Raw genomic sequence first — 27,201 nt, forward strand, 5'->3', positions numbered from 1 at the left:
CCAACACCTGCTGGGGGCTGTCTAGAGGCAGAGATGAAACCACATATTTCCAAGACCCCATTCAAGACATCAGAGCATCTCTCCATTTACTAGCACCACACAAAGGACTTTTTAAAATGTATACAGCACAAAATGTGCATGAGAAGGTCCATTCGGGGCCACAGTAGAACTCCCAGACGAAACAGTTGTCCTGGTGTCCTAGTTGAAGCCATATCTTCTCATCAGGTAGAGAAAGACATAGTCCAACCTTTGCCTGAGTGAATTTATTCTCCCCTGTACTATTTGCCTTTTTCCCTAGACTCAGAGCCCCAGAAGGAACAGGTGCCTGTTGAGGTCCAGACAACTACAGCCTGTGCTTGTACGTACTCAATAAATGTTAGATGACTATGAATATGTTTAAAACATAGAACATATTTCTCTTATTTTTTCTTTTTCCTTCTTCAGTCCTATTGCTGGGAGGAGCAGTGACTGAGGAAGTATACCATGGTGTACGAGCAGATGATTTGATGTCAGAAGCAGCTATAGTGAATGGCAACTCTTCCACTCACCTCCCGTGTGACCTTAGGCCTTTTTGCTTGGCTTTTCTTCATCTGTAAAATGGAGATGATAAATTCTGCCTTACTGTAATATTGATAAAACTCTTTTTGGGCTAAAGGAGAAATATGAAACAGTTTCAGGGTTAGCATCTTAGTATAGTTGAACCACAAATGCAAATTTGTCTTCTTGTAGTTTGTCTCTTCTACAAACTATTTGTAGTTTGTATCTAACTACATTTATTTTTATGTAGCTATAAGTTAAAAACATTACTTGTTCATGTATTTTCAAATGACCATAGCACATAATAGCTTTACTTTTAAAATGTCAAATATTTTTGTATCTAACTACATATATTTAAGGGAGCGCAAAATGAAAAGGGTCTATTCCCTTTCATTTTAGGTCTGCAAATTCCAGCCATGAAGTTTGTCTAAGAGTTTAAGAGTTGGCTTGGATATTTTTATATTAGTCTAATATTAAAAACAAATCTCAGGTGCCCCACTCTATTCGATATGGTCAAGTGAGATACTTCAGGTCTCTATCCCCCCACAGAAGCCTTGAACAACCGTAAAGAAATGGTAGAAACTTCTTTTTTGAAGCTCAAAAAACAAAGGACTGGTTTGAAGCTGTTATGTACCCCAGAAAAGGCTATGTTCTTTTAATCCATTCCTGCGGGTACAGACCTGTTATGGGTGGGACCTTTTGGTTAGGTTATTTACATCTGAGATACGATCCACCCATTCAAAGTGGGTTTTAATCCTTTTACTGGAGTCCTTTATGAGAGGATAAAAGACAGAGAAGCCAAGAGAGCTTAGAGAGAAAAGCTCAGGAGAAGCAAGCAAGGACCCACAGAGGAAGCCACTGGGACCAGAAGCTGAAAGCAATGAAACCTGGGAGCAAAGAACCAGCAGCCACTGGCCATGTGCCTTCCCATGTGACAGAGGTGTCCTGAATGCCAGCAGCCTGACTTCAGAGTCCATCCTGTTGATGCCTTAATGTGGACATTTTCATGGCCTAAGAACTGTAAATTGTAAGTTAATAAATCCCCATTGTAAAAACTAATCCATTTCTGGTATATTGCATTTTGGCAGCTTTAGCAAACTGAAACAAGGAGTAACAGGGAAAGGGCAGAACCATTTAAAAGTGGTAGAATCTCCTGGCACCCTGGCTGGCCCCTCCTCCACCCCTCAACGGCTTGGTGTAGAGCTGATCTGTGTTCCCATGCAGATCCCACAAGTTGAGAAATTAAGAAACAGAAAAAAATGTCTATAGGCCTGGCAGAAGCAAATGTAAAACTTATCTGAAGGGGCACCTTCTCAACCCAAATGGCTACCAAATAGATCAGAATCCAAAATTATAAACCACATGAGGAAATAAATAAATGGGATTCAGCAGGACCATGTCAAGGCACTCTGGTTGGTGGATGCAGCTAGAGGTGAGAAGCCTGGGAAACGTACCTACCTGGGTTACCTGACCGAGATGGGTAGGGGACAATATCTCCACCTCTCTGCTACTCATTGGAGGCACACCATTGTGGGGTAGCATATGGGCTACCTAGCTTTCCAATGATATTTGCAATTTTGTGTTGACCTTTATTTTTTTTTAATATTTTTATTGATAAATTTCACACATGTACATTCCATACGTGGTGTACAATCATTGGCTCACAATATCATCACATAATTGTGTACTCATCACCATGATCACTTTTTAGAACATTCACATCACCCCAGAAAAAGAAATAAAAAGAAAAAATATGATATTGACCCCATAACAGAATTTAATGCATCTTCTTCAGTGTATTAGGTTCTTCAGCATTTTGCTTTGTTCCCTTAAAAGTCTGTGGGCTGGTTTGAAAAGATTTATGTACCCTGGAAAAGCCATGTTTTAATCCTAATTTCATTTTGTAAAGACAGACGTTTCTTCTAATCTCTAATCAGAACTGTATGTTAAACTTTAATTAGATCATCTCCATGGAGATGTGACTCAATCAAGTTTGGGTATTAAACTTGATTAGGTAGAGATGTGTCTCCACCCATTCTACCTGGGACTAAATTAGTTTACTGGAATCCCATGAAAGAAGAAGTACTTTGAAGAAAGCTTCAGAACACTGCAGAACCACAAAACCAGCGACTTTTGGAGATGAAGAAGGAAAACACCTCCCAGGAGCGTCATGAAACAAGAGGCCTGGAGAGAAAACCAACAGATGCTGTGTTCAACATGTGCCCTTCCAGCTAAGAGAGAAACACTGAATGTCATCAGCCCTCTTGAACCAAGGTATCTTTCTCTGGATGCCTTAGATTGGACACTTCTATAGACTTGTTTTAATTGGGACATTTTCTCGGCCTTAGAACTGTAAACTAACAACTTATTAAATCCCCCCTTTTAAAAGCCATTCCATTTCTAGTATATTACATTCCAGCAGCTAGCAAATTAGAACAGACTGCAACTTAGAATACTTTTTCTAATAAGATTTCTAAGGTAAACCAGTTGGTTAAAGCAGTAGTCTTCAAATACGTCTACTAATGGACCATGCAGAATTTTTGAAAAATCTGTGTGGCCTCTTGTGCTGATTTGAATCTGTTGTGTACTCCAGAAAAGCCAAGTTCTTTAATTCTCATTCAATATTGCTGGGTAGAATATTTTTTATTGTTTCCATGAAGTTATGACCCATCCAGTTGTGGGTGGTAACTTTGATTAGATGGTTTCCACAGAGATGTGTTTCCATCCATTCAAGATGGGGTTGCTTACTGGAGTTCTTTAGAGGGAACCATTTTAGAAAAAGCTACAGAACCAACAGAGCACATAGCCAGAGAACTCTGGAGATGCAGCAGGAAGGCACCCCTGGGGAAGCCTTATGAAATGAGGAGAGAAAGCTAGCAGACATCTCCATGTGTCTTCCCAGCTGAGAGAGGTGTCCAGAATCCAAAAACCACAGCAGATTCTAGCCACATGACTTCCCGGCTGACAGAGCTGTTCCCAATGGGGTCAGCCTTTCCTGAATGAAGGTAACCTCTTATTGGTGCCTTAATTTGGACATTTTCACAGCCTTAGGACTATAAACTTGCAACTTAATAAATTCCCCTTTTAAAAGCTGTTTCATTTCTAGTGGCTTGCATTCCAGTATCTTACAAACTAAAACATCTCTTTTCAGGGAAAAATCACATGACCATCTCAACTGATGCTGAAAAAGCAGTCAAAATTCAACATCCTTTTCTGATAAAAAACACTTTAAGAGGTAGGAATTAAAAGTAACTTCCTCAAAAACTTTGTAGGTTTGTCCAGGTTATTGTGATGCCCCAATAAATCCCAGAATGATTTGAACAGGGAATAAAGAAGTATTTGCAAAGTCCCTTCGGGTAATGGCAAGAAAGGGGAAAATTCAATTTCCCCATTTGGAGAATTCCAGATTCTTGCAAGCAGTGGGGACAACCAAATCAATAGACTGAGCCCTCAATCTTGGGATTTGTTCATTCAGCACAATACTACATGATTGTAGCACAATAATGTAAGTGAAGCTGAATGTGAGAATGATAAAGGGAGGAGGGCTGGGGGCACATATGGAACCAGAAGGAAAGACAGATGATAAAAACTGAGATGGTATATTCTAGGAATGCCTAGAGTGTACAATGATAGTGACTAAATGTACAAATTAAAAAATGTGGTTTTTTTGCATAAGGAAGAACAAAGGAATGTCAATATTGTAGGGTGTTGAAAATAGATGGTCATTCATATTTTAAAACTTCAACTTCTGTGTGAGACTAGAACAAAAAATGTTTATTTGGTACAAAATTTGTATTTTAACTAGTGCATTTCCTAATACAATTTTATGGACAGGTTAATTGAACATCATAAGTATAGGGAACTTTGAATAGGGCATGAAATTTTGTAGGTTTGTCCAGGTTATTGTGATGCCCAGATAAATTCCAGAATGATTTGAACAGGGAATAAAGAAGTATTTGCAAAGTCCCTTAGGGTAATGGCAAGAAAAGGGGAAATTCAATTTCCCCATTTGGAGAATTCCAGATATTCTTGCAAGCAGTGGGGACAACCAAATCAATAGACCGAGACCTCAATCTTAGGATTTGTTCATATGAAACTTATCCCTGCAAAGGATAGGCTAAGCCTATTTAAAATTAGGCCTAAGAGTCACCCCCAGAGAACCTCTTTTGTTGCTCAGATGTGGCCTATCTCTCTCTCAACCAACGCAGCAAGCAAACTCACTGCCCTCCCCCTCTCTACGTGGGACATGACTCCCAAGGATGTGGACCTCCCTGGCAACGTGGGACAGAAATCCTAGAATGAGCTGGGACTCAGCATCAAGGGATTGAGAAAACCTTCTCAACCAAAAAAGGGAAGAGAAAAATGAGACAAAATAAAGTGTCAGTGGCTGGCAGATTTCAAACAGAGTTGAGAGGTTATCCTGGAGGTTATTCTTATGCACCAAACTGATATCCCCTTTTCAGCTTAAGTGTATAGAGAGGCTAGAGGGAAGTGCCTGAAACTATACAAATGTGTTCCAGTAGCCATGTTTCTTGAAGATGATTGTATAATGATATTGCTTTTTCAATGTGATTGTGTGATTGTGAAAACCTTGTGTCTGAATCTCCTTTTATCTATATTATGGACAGATGAGTAAAAAATATGGATTTAAAATAAATAAATAATAGGGGGAACAAATGTTAAAATAAATTGAGTAGATTGAAATACTAGTGATCAATGAAAGGGAGGGGTAAGGGGTATAGAAAAAATAGGGGGAACAAAGTTTAAAATATATTGGGTAGTTGGAAAATAAGTGGTCAATGAGAAGGAGGGGTAAGGGGGTATGGTATATATGAGTTTTTTCTTTTTTCTTTTTATTTCTTTTTCTGGAATGGTGCAAATGTTCTAAGAAATGATCATGATAATGACCATACAACTATGTGATGATATTGTGAGTCACTGATTATACACCAAGTATGGAATGTTCATATGTTAAGAATGTTCGTGGTTGTATGTTGTTTTCTGTATCAATTAAAAAATAAAAACAGCATAGTACTGGCACAAAGACAGAAGTACTGACCAATGGAATCGAATTGAGAACACAGAGACAGACCAAATCTACAGTGGTCCTTTGACAAGGCCCCCAAATCCACTGAACTGGGACAAAATAGTCTTTTCAATAAATGGGCATGGGAGAACTGAACATCAATAGCCAAAAGAATGAAAGAGGATTCTTACATTACACGTTATGTGAAAATTAACTCAAAGAGGATCAAAATACCTAAATATAAGAACCAGCACAATAAAGCTTCTAGAAGAAAATGTAGGGAAACATCTTCAAGACCCAGCAATAGGAGGTAACTTCCTAAACTTTACACCCAAAGCACAAGCAACAAAAGAAAAATTAGATAAATGGGAATTCCTCAAAATCAAATGCTTTTACACCTCAAAAGACTTTCTCAAAAAGGTGAAGAGGCAGCCAACTCAATGGGAGAAAATATTTGGAAATCACACATTGGATAAAGTTTTGATATCCTGTATACAGAAAGAAATCCTACAACTCAACAACAAAAGAACAAACGACCCAATTATAAAATGGGCTGAGGGTAGGAATAGGCATTTTTCTGAAGAACAAATACAGATGGCTAAAAGGCACATGAAGAGATGATCATTTTCATTGGCTATAAGGGAAATTCAGGTCAGGACTACAGTGAGATACCACCTCACAACTATAAGAATGGCTGCTATGAAATAAACAGGAAACTACAAATGTTGGAGGGGATGTGGAAAAATTGGGACACTTAGGCACTGCTAGTGGGAATGTATAATGCTATACCTGCTATGGAAGACAGCCTGGCGGTTCCTCAGAAAACTAAATATCAAGTTGCCCTATGACCCGGCAATACCACTACTTGGTATATATCCAGAAGAGCTGAAAGCAGTGACACAGAGATTTCCACACTGATATGCATAGCACCAAAAAATGAAAACAATTCAAGGGCCCATCAACAGATGAGTGGATTAGCAAAATGTGGTATATACATATGATGGAGTATTATACAGCAGTAAGATGAAATGACGTCGTAAAGCTCATGACAAGATGAATGAGCCTTGAGGACATAATGCTGAGTGAACAGCCAGACACAAAAGGACAGATACTGTATGCTTTCATTTTTATGACCAGGGTGAAGGTAAAATCAGAGGCTTATAATACAGAATATAGGGGATTTAGAGATACAAAGAAGCTACAGATGGGTGAACAATTAGCTAATGAGGTTGAACTTAAATGAAAGAGAATAGAGAGAAGTGAAGGTGGTTCATTAGTGGGTCTACAAGTAATATTACCACACTGAAGGTGAAAAAAATTTAAGGAATTATATAGACCCATGTGTCCCACTGATTAACACTACAAATATAAATACATTCTTGCATGAACTACTTCAAAGGTATGATCCTTGCACAAAGAAAGTGTAAGTTTGGGGTACAGGGGAAGACTCCTATTGCATGCTATGGCCTGTGTTTAATATGAAAACATCAACAGCACCACAAAAACACCAGGAGTAAATAATGGCGGAGCAACAAGCATGGAGGGGCGATTTGGATTTTTTATTTGCTATAGGGTGTGTTTATTTGTTTTCTTTTTCTTGGGAACTATGAAATGGTCTAAAATTGAGTGTGTTGATGGGTTGTTGACTTGGACATTAGACATGATGCCCAATGAGCGGAAGTGGCTGAAGGATGCACTGACTGAGAGGTAGATTGGTGCACGATGGTACATACATATGATGGAATGTTGTGCCGCTACAAAAAGGAATGAAGTTGTGAGTCATGCAGTGATGTGAATGAATGTGTGGGGCATTTGGTAAGGCAAAATAAGCCAGAAACAAAACAGCAAATACTGTATGATCTCATTTAGAAAATGCTTATTAGAAAACAGGGGCCTAGATTGTAAACTCCTATAGCAGTCATATTTAGTCTAGAGTGGTAATTGCTATTTCTGGATTTTGAGAGGCTCTTTTATATATGTGTAACCTGGTATTTAGAGATAAAAATGAAGCCAATAAGCCTGGGATTAAGGTAGTTCTGAATACAGGGGTAAGGAAGACAATGTCTATATTTTAGAACCTTATCTACTCTTTGAGACCAAAGGAAGAAAGGTTTATTTTGTCCAGAACCTAAATTTTCTGTAGCACATAATCTAACTCAATCTGTCTGCTGGATAGATCATTTAAACAATCCAAACCAGGGAGCCCAGAATAAGAATAAGGGCCTTTAATCCTTTATAGCTTAATGTAGTGCCTGGGTACATCCCAGAGTATATTAAGCAGATAATAACTCCTGATACTGTGTTAAATATTGGAGACACCCAAATCCTCCGATACTGTGTCAAACATTATCAAAACAATGGGTCAAGCCCTTTATGGTAGTTAGATTTATTGTCAACTTGGCCAGGTGAAGGCACCTAGTTCTGTTGCTGTGGACATGAGCCAATGGTACGTGAACCTCATCTATTGCTAATTACATCTGCAGTCGGCTAGGAGGCGTGCCTGCTGCAATGAGTGACATTTGACTTAATTGGCTGGTGCTTAAACGAGAGAGCGCAAAGTAGCACAGCCTAAGCAGCTCAGCATTCCTCATCTCAGCACTCGCAGCTCAGCCCAGGCCTTTGGACATGCAGAAAGAAGTCACCCCAGGGAAAGTTGTTGGAACCCAGGGGCCTGGAGAGAAGACCAGCAGAGACCATCCTGTGCCTTCCACGTAAGAAAGAACCTCAGTGGAAAGTTAGCTGCCTTTCCTCTGAAGAACTGACAAAATAAATCCCCTTTTATTAAAAGCCAATCCGTTTCTGGTGTGATGCGTTCTGGCAGCTAGCAAACTAGAACACCCTTGATCTTGAGGATTGCTCTTGTGAAGCTTATGCATGTAACGGAGAAGCTTAGCCTACTAGTAGGTATGCCTAAGAGTTATTTCTGGAGGACCTCTTTTGTGGCTCAGATGTGGCCTCTCTCTCTCTAAGTCCAACTCTGCAAGTGAAATCATTGCCCTCTCCACTTCATGTGACATGACATGTGAAAGTCTCCCTGGTGGCATCGGAGATGACTCCCTGGCCCTGGCATTGTGGGATCAACCAAAAGTGGCATATATTGCCTAAAATCAAAATGTCAGAACTGTCCTGATATAATATAGATGAGGAGATTCAAAAGCCTAGAGAGATTGAAATATTAGACTGCATTTATCATGCAAGACCTGCTCACTCACCCAGGAATGTCCAGAGGACACATCTTCCACTAGGACTGTAAAGAATAAATTTGTGAGACTAATTCCATCATCTCTGAAGCTCTGTGGTCATTCTTCTCTGCAGATCAGATATTACTATGGGAACTGCTGCCAATGAACTTTGGATCCTTAAACACAATGGGGATGATCAATTCCCAGGTTGGCAGAAGCCACGTGGCAGCAATTAATTAAGTTAAGTCAAGTTAAAAGAGGCTACCATAATGGACAGCACAGTCAAAGCAGTAATCAGAATAGTCTGATACACAGAGACCTATGACTTTGGCTAGCAGATCATGGGGTACCTAGAAGTAAAATAGATGGGATGTCTTCTAAGTTCTTATTTGATCTGTATAAGAAGAAGAGTTCTAGGTCAAGTGAACAAAATTCTAACTTGAGTCACAAAAACTGAGGATCATGACACTCCAATCAATTCTCAAGCATGAGACAGTTTACAAGCCCAGAACCCCTTGAAAGAAGGGAAGACTGGGTTCCCTTGGGGAAGCACCCTGCCACATTGGCAGAAATTTATACTGTTCATCTTCCTCTCAGCCTTCCCCAAGAGACACATACAGTCTTTTACCAGGGTAATTGTACATTGGAGGAAAGGAAATGGTCAGACATTTCAGGGATTAAGAGACACTGGCTTGGAAATGACATTAATTCCAGGAGACCCAAAATATCACTGTGGTCCATCGGGGTTTATATCAGGTGATCAATGGAGTTTTAGCTCAGGTCCATCTCACAGTGGGTCTGGTGGGGTCCCCAAACCATTCTATGGCTATTTCCTAAGCTCCAGATACATAATTGGAATCCACATACTCAGCAACTGGCAGAATTCCCACACTGGTTCCCTGATTTGTGGAGTGAGGGTTATATGGTAGGATAGGCCAAGTGGAAGCCACTAGAACTGCCCCTACCCAGAAAAATCATGAATCAAAAGCAATACTGCATTCCTCAAGGGAGTACAGGGATTAGTGCCACCATCAAGGACTTGAAGGATACAGGGTGGTGAGTCCCACGACATCCTCATTCATTTCTCCTATTTGGCCTGTGCAGTGGATTATCATAAACTTAACTAGGTGATGACTTCAATTGTAGCTGCTGATTCAGACATGGTATCATTGCAAATCAACGCATACCCTGGTAATTGGTATGCAGCTATTGATCTGGAGAATGTCTTTTTTCTTGATTTCTGTCAGTAAAAACCACCAAAGCAATTTGCTTTCAGCTGGCAAGGCCAGTAATACACCTTTATTATCCTTCCACAGGGGTCTATCAATTCTCTAGCCTTACATCAAAATTTTGTCTGCAGGGAACTTGATTGTCTCTCTTTTCTATAGGATAACATCATACTGGCCCATTTTATTGATGGCATCATGTTGATCGGACCTAGTGAAACAAGAAGTAGCAACTACTCTAGACTTATTGCTAAGGCATTTGCAGGCCAGGGGATGGGAGATAAACCCAACAAAGACTCAGGAACCTTCCATCTTAATGAAATTTCTAGATGTCCAGTGGTATGAGGAATACTGAGATAGCCCTTCTAAGATGAAGGGTAAGCTTTTGTGTCTGGCCCCTCCTATAACCAAAAAAAGAGGCAAAATGCCTGGTTGGCCTTTTTGGATTTAGAGACATTTTCCTCATTTGCGTGTGCTACCCTGGCTCATTTACTGAATGGCCCAAAAAGCTGCTAGTTTTTAGTGGAAATCAGAAGAGGAAGCTCTGTCGTGCATCCAGATTGCTGTGTATGCTGCTCTGTCACTTGGACTACATGATCCAGAAGATCCAATGGAGCTGTGTCAGTGGCAAGTAGAGTTGCTGTTTGAGCCTTTAGCAAGCCCCTATAGAAGAAGTACAGCCCAGACCCGAGGATTTTGGAGCAAAACTCTGCCATCCTTTGTAGATAACTACTCTCCTTCAGAGAAACTGCTTTTGGCCTGCGACTTGGTCTTAGTAGAGAACAAACACTTGACCATGGACCACAAAGTTACCATGAGATCTGGATTGCCCATCATGAACTGGGTGTTGTCTGACCCACCAAGCCATAAAGTTGGGCACTCCATCATTAAATGGTAATTGTACATATAAGATAGGGCTCTGGCAGGCACTGAGGGCGCAGTAAGTTACAATGAGGAAGTGGCCCAAATATCCATGGCCTCCATTCCTGCCACGTTGCCTTTTCTTTCCCATCCCACAGTTATGGCCTTTTGGGGCAGTCCTTACAATCCATTTGACTGAGGAAGAGAAAACTCGGGCCTGGTTTACAGATAGTTTTGCACAATATAAAGATACCCCTTAAAAGTCGACAGCTGTAGCACTAAAGCCCTTTTCTGGGATATCCCTGAAGGACAGTGGTGAAGGAAAATCCTCCCAGTGGGCAGAACTTTGAGAAGTGCACCTGGTTGTTCATCTTGCTTTGCAGGAAAACTGGCCAGAGGTTCATTTGTGTACCAATTCATGGGCTGTGGTCAATGATTTGGCTGGATGGTCTGAGATTTGGAAGGAACATGATGGGAAAATTGGTGACAAAGATCTCTGGGGGAGATGCATGTGGATAGCGGTTTCTGAGTAGGCAAAAAGGATAAGATATTTGTGCTCCAGAGGAAGATTTTAATAATCAAATGAATAAGATAATCTGTTCTGTGGCTATCAGTTGGGCTCTTTCCTCAGCCACTCCTGTTATTGCCCAACTGGCTCATGAACAAAGTGGTAGGTATTGCAGTCATGCATGGGCTTAGCAGCATAGACTCCACTCACCAAGGCCAACCTGGCTATAGCCACTGCAGAGTGCCCACTCTTCCAGTAGCAGAGACCGAAACTCTGTGTCTGATGTGATCATCCTGCTATCTCTCTGGTGATTAGATTGGACCACTTCGGTCATGGAAAGGGTAACATTTTGTTCTAACTGGGATAGACACATACTTCAGATATGGGTTTTTTTCATGCATGCAATGCTTTTGCCTAAACTAACATCCACAGAGTTGGAGAATGCCTTACCCCCCATCATGATATTCCATACAGTATTGCTTCTGATCAAGGAACCCGTTTTATGGCAAATGAAGTGTGGGAATGTGCACATGCTCATGGAATTCACAGGTATTACCATGTTCCCCCATCATTTCTGAAGCAGGTGGATTGATAGAATGGTGGAATGTTCTTCTGAAAACTCAATTACTGTGCCAAATGGGTGGCAATGCTTTGCCAGACTGGGGCAATGTTCACCAGAAGACTTTACGTGCCCTAAATCAGCATCCACTCTATGATGGAGAGTGGAACCACTTGCTATTACCACGAGAAAAATTTTTGCTACCTGTCCCTGCAAATCTTAAGCTTTTCTAGTCTACAGATCTTAGTTCCAAAAAGAAGAGTGCTTCCATCAGCAGACACAACAATGATTCTATTGAAAGGAAGTTTAGACTGCCACCTGGCTATTTTAGGTTCCTCATGCCTCTGAATCAACAGGCAAAGAAGGGAATTACTGTACTGGCTGGGGTGATTGAGCCTGACTGTCAAGGGGAAATGGGACTTTAACTACAGAAGGGAGGTAAAGAAGAGTTTTCTTGGGATACAGGGGCTCTCCAGGGCATCTCTCAGTACTACAATGTGATTAAAGTCAATAGAAAATTGTAATAGCCCAATCCAAGCAGAATTACTAATGGCCCAGAACTTTCAGGAACGACGGTTTGGGACACCCCACCAGGCAAAGAATCACAGCTAGCTGAGGTGATAGCTGAGGGAAAAGGGAATATGAAATGGGTAGTGGAAGAAGGTAGTTATAAGTACGAGCTACAAACACGTGACCAATTATAGAAATGAGGATTGTAAGGGTTATGAATATTTCCTGCTTTATTATGAATATGTTTGTTATATATGTAAAGCAACTCTGTTCATTTTCTTCCCTATTCCCTTATCATTTAACATAAATACTATGTCAAAGTATTTAAGTTATAAGATATCAAGTTTACAAATGATTACTCAAGGCACATTAAACATTAAGATTTCTCCTTTGGGGAAAGTTATTGCATTTACAGCTGTATTCAGGACAGTTGAGTCATCCTTAGGTGAAAATAAGACTGTTATTGTTTTTATTTGGAGATTACATAAGGTTTAAGAAGATGTATATGGTGCCAAATTGACAAGGGGAGGACTGTAGTACTTAAGCTCACGTGTGAACTTGTCCAGGTTATGGTCTCCAGGTGTTTGGTTAGGCACGCATGCCTGATTGTTAATGTGAGGATATTTTGTGGATTTAAATCATCAGTAAGTTGATGGCATCCATGGCTGATTACATCTAAAATCAACTGAGAAGACGGCCTTCGACAGTGAGAGATGTCTCATTCAATCAGTGAAGGCCTTAAAAGGAGTGATGATTTCAACAGTCAGAAGGAAGAATTTCCATTTCTACTTCAGCCAGCCAGCTTCTCCTGGGGACTTCATCAGAAACCTTCATTGGAGTTCCCAGTTTGAAGTCTGCCCAATGAAATCTGGTCTTGCCTATCCCCATAGTCACATAAGGCAATTCCTATCATCAATCTCATAATATTATTTCTCTATATAAGTGTGTATATACCTAGCCTGTCAGTTCTATTTCTCTGGAGACCCCTGACTACTACACCATCCTTTTATAAACACTTTGCATTAGTGATTTTATTGAATGCTGTCCTGTTCTGTCTTCAAACACTAACAGCTTGCTTATTTTCTTTATCAAACATTTATCTTCGTTTCATCTAATTATAATAATGATGCACATTAAACATTAAGAATAACTTTTTTGTATTGTCTTTTTCTCATTTTAAGGTAGGAATGTTTGTTTCTCCGCACCCTCCCGCATGCAGTTGATTAACTTCTGTGTTCTTTATCAGTCAGAGAGGTGAACAGGAGGCACTCACTGTCATTTTAATTTATGTGGCTCTAAGGGAGGTCATCTTTTCATATGCTCAGATCATCATCTTTTCATATTTTAACTGCTATGTGTATTTCCTTTTCTGTTAAGAATCCATGTACTTTGCTCCTTTGGCCATTTTCTTACTGACTCAAGTGATTTTTATTGGAAAATACAGGAAAGCACGGGCAAGGAGTCATCCTAACTCCTCCCTCAACCTCCCAACTCGCATGGGGATGTACAATGGTCAGCCACTGTGGAAAACAGTTTGGCTTCCTTCCTCAGGAGGTACAGAGCTAAGTGTTAAGTATAAGAACTAAGTATAGGATTACCAGGAATACCGCTTTTAGCTATATACCCCAAAGAATTGAAAGCAGGGACTAGAATAGACACTACACCAGTGTGCATGGCGGCATTATTCATAATGGCCAAAAGGTGGAAGCTACCCAAGGGTCCATCGATGGATGAGCGGATAAATAAGATGTGGTGTATACATGCCATGGAGTATATTATTCAGCTTTAAAAAGGAACGAGGTTCTGATACATGTTATAACCTGGATGTACCTTGAAGATAACATGTAAATGAAATAAGCCAGACAGAAAAGGATACCTATTGCATGATCTCGCTGCAATGAAATAACTAGAATATACAAATTCATAAGAAAGAAAATAGATTATAGGTTACCAGGGGCAAGGGTGGGATGGAAAATAGGGAGTTAATGGTAATAGGAACATAATTTCTATTCAGGGTGATGGAAAAGTTTCGATTGACAATGGGTGGTGGTGACAGTAGCATAAAATTGTGAATGTATTAACATTGTATATTTGTATACTTGAAAGTGGTTAAAATGGGAAGTGTGACGTTGTGTATATGTTGCCACAATAAAAATTTGGAACAAAAAACAAAAGAAACATAGCAAGATGCAGAGGAAAAAAAAATCAGCTCACATAATTCTCACAACCACCTTATGTACTGCTATTAATATGCAGTACATATTACAGGTGAGCGAACTGAAGAACCTAGAAGTTCAGCGTCCTACCCAAGTTTGCACAGCTAGTGAGTAGCAGAAGCCAGATACAAACTCAGTCTAGTACCAAAAACCACACTCCTGACCATTGTCTCTATTTCCTTTTGATTCTGGCATCTACCATAGGCCCTTGTACCTAATAAGTATCCCCAACAAATATTTATTAAAGAAATGAATGAACAGCACTAATAAGTAAATACAACTTATCTCTAATCCCACCACATAGAAAATTGGGGAATTTATCTTTCATATTTGTCTAGCATGGGGATAGAATTTTAGCAAAATCCTTACTATTAGAAATCATTTTGAGGAGGATAAATCAGGTATCAGTATAAAGTATGCTTGACGCTTTATTCACTATTTTTAAAATTGCATATATTATCACGTCAGTGTTCCTTCTTTAGGCAGGGGATGGAGGGGAAGGGAGTAAGGGAGAAGTTCTTAGATAAAGGGAAAAAAAGAATTCTTGAAATATTCTGGCCCTTCTTATCTCTAGCGATGATGCCAAATTTAAGCTAGAACACTTGGGAAAGAGATGGTGAATTATTATTTTTAAAATCTTGCTTCTTTAAGGCAGAGAAGTTTCAGGGATGAGGTATTCTTTTATATACTTAAGTCACTGCATTTTAAAATTTATCGCCAGGGAGGGGTAAGAGGTATGGGATGCATGAGTTTTTTCTTTTTTCTTTTTATTTCTTTTTCTGGAGTGATGCAAATGTTCTAAAAACGATCATGGTGAAGAATATACAACTATGTGATGATACAGTGAGCCACTGATTGTATACCATGTATGGACTAACTATGTGTGTATGAAGAAAAAAAATTTTTTAATTTTTAAAATATATCACTAAGACTTATTTTTAATAATTGATTGGCAAGAGTTTTATAAATATTCCCACAGTGCAGCAACAGTCAGTGCTTTAAAAAATTAGACAATCCATGTTGATCACTGGGCTATGTCAATGGGGAAATTAGATAAAAAGATAGTTTTGGGGCGGGCCGCGGTGGCTCAGCGGGCAAGAGTGCTTGCCTGCCATGCCGGAGGACCCCGGTTCGATTCCCGGCCCCAGCCCATGTAAAACAAACAAACAAAATATAATAAAATAAGAAAATGTTTAAAGATGTTTCCCTTTCTTCCTTCCTTCTATCCTTCCTTCCTTCTCTGTCTTTCTTTAAAAAAAAAAAAAAAAAAAAAAAAAAAGATAGTTTTGACCTACCAAAGAGCAAGAAAAACAAGCAAAAGCTGCTGGTAAAACACCAAAAAAGCAGCTTCTCTGAATACTGATTTGTTCACCGTTTCAGAAGTTTTTCATTTTTCTGGCTTTAAAAATAGCTTCAGGATAAACAGTTTGTAACAGCTGGTCATGCAATTCACGTACTCTCACAAAAGGAGTGCATCGCTAAGGCTGACTATAAATAATGCATCCATCGGGCTCTTGAGGGCATATTGGATGGATTTCTTGCTCCATCACAGCGTCTCCCTTCTGCCATTTGACAAGAGGGTGAAACCAGACTGCTCCCCAGGAGGGTGTATGGTTACAGTTAGAGATGCTGCCTTTATGGGGGCCCCACACTTCTGAGATGAAGTTAGCTGATGGGCTTACAGAGCGCTGCAGCTGCTGCCCACGGGACCTGTATCACATTACATTTGAAAGTGTTTTAATCCAGAAACACCATTCACTGAATATAAAATCCATGAATCCTTGAGCCCTGGGCGGGGCTTAGGGGATATTTTTTTCTGAACGCTCTCCTATTTTCTTTCATGAGGAAATAGAAATCCTGAGTAAGGACTAGAGGGAGAGAATGTGACCATTAAAACAGTATCAAACCAAGAGTTTTTGAATGCTCTTAGAAGGCAGAAAAAGCAAAAGTTTTAGATTCCATTGGACGCTCCCTACGTGGCCTTCACGGGTGACTTCTTGCACTTGAAGGAACCAAGGAGAAGCAGGTGTGCTGTGACTTTGAAGCTCAGTTTTTGTTCTTTTACTCAATTGCTGTCAACTTCCAACTCTTGAAAAGAGATGATTGGGAATTAAAGGCTTGTTCATCTGTATTGCAAGGCCCTTCAACTGGCTAAGCCTGTGATATCCAGAGATGCCAAGATGTAGGTGAGTTTCTTTTGCTCCTGCCACTGCTTTACCTCTTTGTGTTGACAATTTTTGCCTTGGTTAAAGACTCTGAGCAGCACATTGCTTTGGGCAGCACAAAACATCGATGGATCATTATTTTATACAATTCCAAGCTGTGGCCTGTACATGTTCTCAGTGACGCACATTCGGACGTCTCAGTGACACATATAGGAAGAAGACTTTGAATTGTTGAATCATTGCCTCCAACAGCCAACTTTTTTTGTGGTTTCAAAGCCAGGAGGGTTGATTTTAGAAAATGGATGTTTAGGCCCAGAGAGCGTTATCGGGCTGTGCTGACTGGTACTTTAGTGGTGGGAGACAGGGAAAGCATTTCGAAGCAATGCCTGTGTTCTCCTTTACCTTAGGATGATCTCCCTCCCCTTGGTTTGTCTGGAACCTAGCAGAGTCCTAACACAGAACAGGGAGAGTATTGGGGATGACAGCAAGAGACTGCTACAGGCACTTGACCCCATCATTTCCCTTTGGTGATTAAAGCAGCCTCTCGATATATTATCACCAAATGGACTTACTGAGTCGAAGAAAACCTACCAGCCAGAAACAGTGATTCGCCAACCACCTTTGGCCTCTAATTACTAAGGAGCTTAGGTTTTCCCATCCATAGACTTTTTTTTTTGTATGCTGGATGGTGGGGGTCACATTTCATTATTTTTCCATGTGACTATTCTGTTATAGCTTGTTGAATTTTTTCTTTCTTTTTTTTTTTTTTTGGCAGGGGGAGCAGGGCAGTGCACAGGCTGGGAATCGAACCCAGGTCTCCTGCATGGCAGGTGAGAATTCTACCACTGAAGTATCCTTGTACCATCCCCCTGTAGACATTCTTAATTGATTTCCTTCAATTCCCCATCATCCCAGCCAAGGTCATGTTCTATCTTTTTAACAGATTTTTTATTACAGAAGTTGAGCATTTACAGAACAATCATGCATAAAATGCAAGATTGCCCTGCACCAACCCACCACCAACACTTGCTTTGGTGTGGAGAATTTGTTACAACTGATAACGTGTTTTTTTGTAATTCTACTATTTTTTTAATATTAGTTACATTTGTTACAATTGATGAAAGATTATTAAAGTAGTACTATGAGTACTGTCCATAGTCTATATTGTTTATTTTTTTCTCATGCATGTCTTTATTACTCACCAACCCATACACTGGATAAAGGGAGTGTGGGTCACATGTTTCTTACAATCACATGGTCACGTGATAAAAGCTATATTGTCATACCATCATTATCAAAGATCAAAGCACCTGGATTATAGTTCAACAATTTCAGGTATTTCCTTCTGGCTATTCTGGTACACTAGAAATTAAAAAGAAATATCTATATAATGAGTCGGTGGTCACAATCATTTGTAAAATCCTAATTTCTCAGTTACACCTCTTCCCACTCATTTAATCACTCTCTCAATCTTCAGGGATATCTGGGTAATGGCCATTTTAGCTTCATGCTGGAAAGGGGTGTTAACCTTATGGAGAGAATGGTACCTCTAGGTTTCAGGGCTTATCTGCCATAGGAACAATCTGGAGGCCTTAAGTTTCTGAAAAAATAAACTTACTAAGTAAAACATACATAGAGTCTTAGGGTATTCTTTAGGGTTTTCAGGAACACTGTTGATTGCAGCTTGACATATTCTGGCAAACTGCAATATCTGGCTGAAGCTTGCATAAGAGTAACCTCCAGAATGACCTCTCAACTCTATTTGAAATTTTTTAGCCACCAAAACTTTATTTTGTATCATTTCTTTTCTCCCGTTGGTCAAGAAGCCTTTCTCAATAACATGATGCCAAGGCCAAGTTCAACCCTGGGAGTCATGTCCCATGCAGGGGGGAGGGTGGTGAGTTTATCTGCTGACTTGGCTTAGAGAAAGAGGCCACATCTGAACAACAAAAGAGGTTCTCTGGGGGTGACTCATAGGCATAATTATAGGTAGGCTTAGCTTTGTCATTGCAGAAATAAGTTTCATAAGGGTATGCCTCTAGATTGAGGGCTTGGCCTATTAAATTGGGAGTCCCTAATGCTTGATGGACTATTAGGAATTAGGAGGTATTTCCCTCCACCCAGTGCAATACATCATAAACTAAAAAGGGATAACTACATAATGCATAAGAATAACCTCCAGGATAACCTCTTGACTCTGTCTGAAATCTCTCAGCCACTGAAACTTTATCTAATTTCTCTCATCCCCTTTTTGGCTGACAATGCTTTCTCAACCCACGATGCTGGACCCCGGCTCATCCCTGGGAGTCATGTCCCACATTGCCAGGGAGATTTACACCCCTGGAAGTCATGTCCCATGTAGTGGGGAGGGCAGTGAGTTTACTTGCCGAGTAGGCTTAGAGAGAGAAGCCACATCTGAGCAACAAAAGAGGTTCTTGGGTGGGGTGGCTCTTAGGCATAATTATATATTAGGCTTAGCTTCTCCTTTGCAGGAATAAGTTTCATAGGGTCAAGTCCCAAGACTGAGGGTTCAGCCTATTGAATTGGTTGTCCTGCCGCTTGTGAGAATATCAGGAATTCCCCAGATGGGGAAGTTTAGTATTTCCTCCTTTCTCCTCAAAGTACTCCAAGGGGATTTTGCAAAAAATACATTTTTATTCTCTGCCCAAATTACTCTGCGGTGTATTAGGACCATCACACTAACCTGGACAAACTGACAAGATCTCACTCCCTATTCAAGATCTCTTGTAATTATGTTCAAATACAATGACCATACAAATTAAATTGGATAATGTGCTACCAAAAATATAAATTTTGCACCAAATAAACATCTCTTCCTTTGGTCTTGTACAGAGGTTGAAGTCTTAAAATAGAGACTGTATCCTTTGGTCTCACACAGAAGTTGAAGTTTTAAATATAGAACATATCATCCTTTACCCTGTATTCTGATTTACTTTAGTCCTATCCAGATCAGCTTCAGCTTCATTCATATCTCTACTTGAAGTCTAATCACATTTTCAACTTTTTGAACAGTTGCTGTATGGGGTAATGCTGACTTTCACAGCCTCAGAGCTCTAGCTGAGTCGCAGGTTTCACACAAATATCTGAAGTTCCAGAGAATGACCAGGTTATACACAAAATAGCCCTTCTCAGAATTTAGAAATAACCATTACAACTCCAGATTACGTGTGACTGCTGTAAGAGTTTACAATCTAGGACCCTTTATAACAGGTCCCAACCTGTGATCCATGCTCTTGACTTCAGTTCTCCGAGTTTGTATATTACAGTTAGTCCATATGAGTGAGGTATGATAATATTTGCCTTTTTGTTCCTGTCATTTCATTCAACATCCTGTCCTCAAGTCTCACTCACCCAGTTGCGTGCCTCACAACTTCATTCCTTCTTGCGGCCGCTCAGGGTCACGCGCCATTGAATGAGGCAAGTTAGGGAGCTTGTCAGCCCTTCAGATCTGTATTCAGAGTTCAAAATAAAGTAAACCAGGGAATATATGTCAGTGTGGCGACCACCTTGTTCCTTATCTCTGCTCGGGACCCAGACTGAAGAATCTCCCCAGGCTGGGCCGCTGTGGTTCTGGCCGCATTTGCTCAAAGTGCTCATGCTCAGAGTGACCTGTGAGCTACTGCTGAGCACACAATGGCCAGGAGAGCTGCGTGGGTAGTCACTGCCCCAGTGCATTCCCCTGGCTGCAGTCAAGCAAACTGGGTTCCATAGTGAGGTTCTGTTGGGTTCAAGTTGGAATGTCTTTGGAGGAGCCTTTGGATTCCAGAATTGAGGTGGGTATTGACATGGAAAGATGTTTTAGTTCCCTCCAGCTACTTGTAAAGCTCTGGTTACAGCACTAAGGAATGTGGGTCATCCCTTCCAGAAGAAAATCCTCTTGATGTTTGGCAAAGAAAAATAATGACAAAAGCTGTTTTCCCAGGCATAATGAGAGAGTTCTCACACTTCTGGCTTATCTTGGTAGAGGATCTGTTTTTCTTTTTTTTTTGTTTTTCTTAGAATCATAGGAAAAGTGAAATGTCATCAGTTGAAAAAGAATAATATTTTGGAAACTGGGATCTGGCCATCAAAGGGTCTTTTCTGCTATAGGAAAAGAAAGAATTTGGGACACCTCAAAATACAAAGAAAGTGTGAGGATGAGTTTGGAGTTGTAACTTAGGTCATGAAACATTCTGAAAAACCAGAACTTGTCTTCTTTTTTATCTGCAGGCACTTAAACATACTCTTTTTTTTTTTTGTCCTCAGGAATTAGACAAAGCTTTATTTAAAAGTATTTAATTATATCTTTCACAAACAATATACTCATTTATAAGTAGATTTAAAATACTTTTAAGGTTCTTCTGTAGATGTGCCTCATATATGTCACTGCTTCCTTTATCCTTAAATGTCCCCACAAATAAAGGGTGCCTAGTCTTTGTACCTGGGCATCATTCAGTGTTCCAACCCTGAATTTGGTTTCGGTTTTCCATTTTTTAACTACCGATTTTTGAGTGTTCACTCACTATGCCAAATGCTTTTTGTGGTTATCTCATGCAATCATCGAGCAGCAAGGTAAATGAGGTATGACTAGTCTTATGTTTTCAGCCGAGGAAACCAAGACTCAGAGATGTTAAATCACTTGACCAAGGACAAATTCAAATCCGGGTCTCTCAACTCCTGCCCTTTCACTGTGCCTTTGACTTCTCTGGGAAGCATTTTCCCTTGTCCTTCACCTTGGCTTAGAGCAGCCTGGAATTCCGTTCATGAGGATGTACCTCACTTCATAGTAAATATTGGACACTAAAAATGATTAAAATAATCCTGCTATGAGTCTCCCCTCTCTCCCCACCCCACCTCTCTTTCTTTCCTTTTAAATAAAGGATCTTCTGCATTAGGGTTCTCTGACATTGGCACCTATCTATAAATTAGGATTTTTGTACAATATTTTCACAGATATCTTTATCACATTCAATTTATGCTCATTTTTCCTGGAGAATTAAACTTGATCTAGTTTGATGAGACATATTACTTTAGTTTTTTTCATTTATTTAATAAATCACAAGTTCACAGACTCACAAACATTTAAGATGTGGTGAGCACTTCGGAGATCCATGTGTCCAGCCCTATCACTGCATGGGCAGGTGGGGCTGTCCAGCAGCTGTGGTCACCCTGGGCTAGTAAAGAGCAGAGCTGGGCTGGTCTCAGGTCATATCAGATCCCCCATCACACCTCCTAAAACCTGAGATAATTTTACTTCTTTAAGGAGTGGCCCTGAAAGTTCACAAATCAAGAAGAAATATCTAAATGGGTATTTCCAATTTCGTGAAAACAAAACAAAACTCATACCAAGTGGCAGCAGGTTTTGCCCTGCCCATTGTCAGGAGTGTCCACACATGAGCTGCTGCCACCAGACTGCCACCCTGGGATGAGGTCCCAGGGCCCGATGTTCCAAGGAAGCAGCCTCTCTGACTGGGTTCTGGGTGGGTCCCAATCAGAGGAAGGGTGCTAGGCCTGTTGGCATCCAAAGGAAAATCAGGAGAAGGGTGTCAAATGTCTGCAAGGACAGGTGGAATGTGCCAGAACAGAGAAGGCTGGCCGATATGTTTGAGCTGAGCCAGCTTTTATTGCCACACAACTTAGAGGCTGGTCAGTGATGCACAGAAAAGTGACGGTGCAGTACTTTTTAAAATCAATCCTTTACTTGCACTTTTGTTTGGGGAGAACAATTTCCAAATGGTATTTCCTGAGAGGTTGATAAATATCCAGCATTTGTGGTCATTAACTATGTAGACCAATGTCTTCCTCAAAATTTAATGACTGAAAGTTGTTTTCAAATTTAGTTTTCTTCCTTTTCTATCCCCCCTCCTTTTTTTCTTTTTTTAACATGCTCACAAACTTTGGATCAGTGTTAATTTTCAATGAATCGTGCATGAGGAAATTATCCCAAATACATACAAAGATTTACAGCCACAAACTGGATGTACTTGAAATATCTAATAAAGGGAAATTGTTGAAAACATTATGCTATAAATAATAGGATGGATTCATTTGCCCCCATTAAAAATTGGTTTTTAAAAGGATACAGGTCTATATTATGTTGAGTGAAAACAGACAGAAACAAAAGGACAAATAGTGTATGATCTCACTAATATGAGCTAATATTAATGAGTGAACTTTGGGAGTTAAAGTTAAGACCACAGGTTATCAGGAGATAGAAAGAGGGCAGAGACTGGGCATTTGATACTGAAGGAGTACAGAATATTTGATAGTAAAGATCCAGAAATGGATACCACAACACTATCTGATGGTAATATTGTAAGTACAGTGAATGAAACTGAGAGTGAGGATGGCAGAAGGAGGAGGGCTGGGGACCAGAAGGAAAGACAGAGAGAGGACAAGAACTGGGGTGGTTTAACTTAGCAATACCTACAGTGGACAATGGTGGTGATTAAATGTACAAATACAAGAATGTTTTTTAACAGAGGGAGAGCATGAATGCCAACACTGCAAGGTGTTGAAAATGGGATGTATATGGGAGAAAGCATATAATCAATGCATCCTAAGGTCTGTAATTAACAGTAACAATGGAATATGCTTCTATGTAAGAATGTAAGAAGGGCAATATGCCAAAGCTAAATGTCAGTGGGGGGGGAGGGTAAGGAGAGGGGTGGGAGGCTTTGTGGAGGAACAGGAAATGTCCTCGTATAGATTGTGGTGGTGAAGTCATGGCCATGTGATTATAACAGGAACCACTGATTTTTAAAAAATATTTTCCATTGTGAAATACATATGCAAAAAAGCAATAAATCTCAAAGCACATTTTAGCAAGTAGTTATAGAACAGGTTTCAAAGTTGGATATGGGTTACAGTTCCACAATTTCAGGTTTTTCCTTTTAGCTGCCCCAAGACACTGGAGACTAAAAGAAGTACCAATGTAATAATTTAGCAGTCATACTCATTTGTTAAATCCTATCTTCTGTTGTAACTCCTCCTTCTCCTTTGATCCTTCTCCCAATCACTAGGGTATTTGGATTATGCCCATTCTAACCTTTTCATGTTGGAAAGGGGTGTCGACAATACGGGCTAGGTGATGGAACCAGTTGATGTTCTTGGAGAGGCTGGTCCCTCTGGGTTTCAGGACTTGCCCCTCTGGGTTTCAGGACTTATTTGGCAAAAAAACTATCTGGAGATTGTAGGTTTCTAGAGCCCTAGGCATTCTTTAGGGTTAACAGGAATGGTATTGGCTGGGGTTTGGCAAATAATGGCAATTTGCAATATCTAGCTAAAGCTTTCATACGTAGCCTCCAGAGTAGCCTCTCAACTCTATTTGAACTCTCTTAGTCACTGATGCCTTATTTTGTTATATTTCTTTTCCCCTTTATGGTCAGAAAGGTGTTGTCAATCCCATGGTGCCAGGGCCAGGCTCATCCCTGGGAGTCATGTCCCACACTGCCAGGGAGACTTTCGCCCCTATGTGTCATGTCCCACGTAGCGGGGAGGGTAAGGATTTTCCTTGCAGACTTGTCTATCCCTCCCTTTTATACCACTTGATTATGTTAATACAGGATTTAGGATGTGTTAGCTTTGGGTTGAGTTTTCTTTGTGTATGTAAGTGATTTTCTCTAAATGAAAAAACAGTCATATTTTCTGGCATTGATGCCAGCCAGGGAAAGTGTAGTTTTATACATTATTCCAATATATTTAGCAATGAGGCTGTTCTCATTTTTCACGTAATAGGACATAAAATAAAGACAATCAACGAGAACCAGCTCTAGCGTTACTGTCAAGCACATGGGTACCAGGCAGCAGAGGACAAGCACGACCAGGCTACACATATATGGATGAAGTCGATTTTTCAGAAGATACATCATCCAAGCAACAGGAGGATTTGCCTTCTAATGAGCATCTCCCTCAGACTGAGAAATGCAACGATAACAATTTTACCTCAAAAAATGACATTCTTGATGTCTCAGATCAGATTATTTTAACAATGGTCAACACTCAAGAAAAGGCTACACATAATGAAACTTGTAAAAATGCACACATGACCATGAGTCTGGATAAAATTACTGAAAATCCTGTCAACAAAAAACATGACAAAGAGAACCAATGCACTGGAATTCTTCAGCTCCCTACTAATAAAGAAGACATTGCAAGGTCAAATATTTCTGATATTTTACTCAATCATCTTTCCAAAGAGGAATTCTTAAAAGGGCAAGGCATTGATTGTGAAACTCTCCCAGAGATCTCTAATGCTGACAGTTTCGATGAAGCTGTGTCTAAAAACATGGTTTTACACTATGTTAAGAATTCTTGGCCAAAAATAAAAAACCCAGAACTCACTGATGAACTCAACCCCCAAGTTGATGGTGAAAACATCAACAAGTCCAATTGTTCTCCAATCACAACAGAAAAAAATACCTCTGATATAGAAGAGCCAGTGGTCGCTGAACATAACAACCTTCAAGAAAATTTTAGTTTCCTAACTAAAATCAAGGGCCCAAGGGATAAACATAAAAGAGTCCAAGGGCAGGCACCCCAAAAAGAGCAGACCGAAAAAGCAGGTCCTGGCAATGGATGCAAATATGGCCAGGGTCAAGTTCATTACCGGTTCCCTGACTTCTCTAAAATTGCTCCCAAAGTGAAAATCCCTAAAAATAACATAATGAATAAACCACTTACAACTGTTAAACAAACCAGATCATCTAACTTGAGAGGTAAATCAGCTCTTGAACAAGATATTTTAGAAACCACGTGTAGGTCAAATTGTACTGAAGGACAGCATCCGGAGCTGAAAAAGGAAACTGCCGAAACTTCACAACACATCCAGGTGAGTGAAAGTAGCCTCCAGTAACTGCGTGTTCAGGGCCGCTACTCATCAACACCGGTGTGGATCTGGGGAGAGGGCATGGAGCTGGCTTCTGGTTCTTAGGTTTCATTCAGGTCCCCAAGTCTCCCTGGGCAAGTGACCTGACCTTTCAGAAAATAGTGGGCATCTGCCCCGGATACAATCCAAATTGGAATTTGGGTCTCCCCATTTGTTTTTTTTAATAACTTCATTTTACTCTTCTAATCAAGAACTATCATCCCCAGTTAGGTCTTCGCCTGAAGACCCCTAACTCTTCAGGTCCTGGCCATTCTGAGTCCCTGTGTTACACGGAATGCCCCATTTCTACTTATCAAAGACCTGCTTATGTTCACAGCCTCCTTCAGTTCCTACTTGGACCTCAGACTTTTCAGATCACCCAAGCCATTGCTTATTTTGTCTAGGACTTGTGTCCCAGCATTTACCTCATCCTGCTCAAGGAGTATCTGTTTCTTCCACTAGATTGGAAGACTCTGGTGGACAGTCACCTTGTCTTCACCTTTTCAACACCTAACTTTCCCGAGGCCTGACCTTGTGTCCTACATATAGCATGCCCTCAGTTATTAGTGAGAAATGGAATTAAGGTCTTTAATAACGTATTTCAAGCTTGTTATAGTGGTAATCATTTAGTATACAATTTTGTTAATGATTGATTTATACCATTTCCCCATCCCTCCTCCATTCCCACCCAACCTCCAACATGCTGAGCTCAGAATCTCATGGATTATTTGAGGTTCAATAGTAAGGTAAATGCACATTGATGATCAAAGTAAGCATTTTAGCTCTTTGGTATTTGTCAGGACTGTATGATCTTTCTTTTAAATCCTCAATGTGAAAGGTAGCCTAGACTGCACCACTGTCTGCCTGTGTCCATTTCCATCCCTTCATGCTTTGGGTCCTTTCTTTTTCTACTGAATCCTCTGGGGCATTTGAGCAGAAGTCTGGCCCTCCCCTGAGCCAGCAGCCCACCTGGCCACACTGGGAAGTGTCTCTAAGCCTTGGAGAACTCTGCACTCCTCTGTATCGGCCTTCGTCCCTGTGCTTGCAGGAGAACACCTGTGGGTGCACACAGTTTTCAGGGCCCCATGGCTAGTAATGGCAGAATGGATGGCAGCCGCACCCCTCTCCGAGTCCCATTTTCCATTTGGGTTGGACAACTGGGCCCTTTAGGTTTCACAGCCCTCATCTAACTGACATATGCGTGGTGATTCCAGTCTAATTTGACCACTACCATTTAGGTTTCTGGTGCTGGCATGTTTCTGGGCTTCATATGTTGGGAACAATGAGGAGGCTCTTGTGGTGCATCTTTTCTTACACATCCCCCTGGTGGGTAGTAAAGGGCCACGTCCTGTGCAAACAAACACTATCTTCACAGATGTGTTGGAACTTAACGTAACCTGCTTTATATCATTCCCCAGAGGGCAACTCCCATGTGTTTGGTGTCAGTGACAGCACTAGCAACAGAGCGTGGCAAGACCAACTACATCTCTGCCCTCAAGGGGCTTACAGTCTAGATTCAGGAGAAATGTCTGAGCACTCCACACA

General features: G+C 40.5%; 2 protein-coding genes across 7 annotated transcripts in view; one reads left to right on the forward strand and one right to left on the reverse strand.

Moving 5' to 3' along the window:
- The window catches only part of GPSM2 (G protein signaling modulator 2), an 84,114-nt gene extending 63,726 nt beyond the window's left edge, over nucleotides 1-20,388 (reverse strand). Inside the window, exon 1 of the mRNA XM_077120031.1 lies at nucleotides 20,163-20,388. The gene's annotated coding sequence lies outside the window, so the exon portion shown is untranslated. The remainder of the gene's footprint in view (nucleotides 1-20,162) is intronic.
- Nucleotides 20,389-20,472: 84 nt separating this feature from the next.
- AKNAD1 (AKNA domain containing 1) overlaps nucleotides 20,473-27,201 on the forward strand; it is a 42,678-nt gene continuing 35,949 nt past the window's right edge. For all 6 annotated transcript variants that reach the window (XM_077120041.1, XM_077120042.1, XM_077120044.1 and 3 more), the window contains exons 1-2: nucleotides 20,473-20,584; nucleotides 24,528-25,620. In XM_077120041.1, coding sequence (XP_076976156.1) covers nucleotides 24,628-25,620 — 993 coding nt within the window. In that variant the 5' untranslated portion in view covers nucleotides 20,473-20,584; nucleotides 24,528-24,627. The remainder of the gene's footprint in view (nucleotides 20,585-24,527; nucleotides 25,621-27,201) is intronic.

This window comes from Tamandua tetradactyla, chromosome 11 (genome assembly GCF_023851605.1).
Source record: "Tamandua tetradactyla isolate mTamTet1 chromosome 11, mTamTet1.pri, whole genome shotgun sequence".
Classification (NCBI taxonomy): Eukaryota; Metazoa; Chordata; class Mammalia; order Pilosa; family Myrmecophagidae; genus Tamandua; species Tamandua tetradactyla.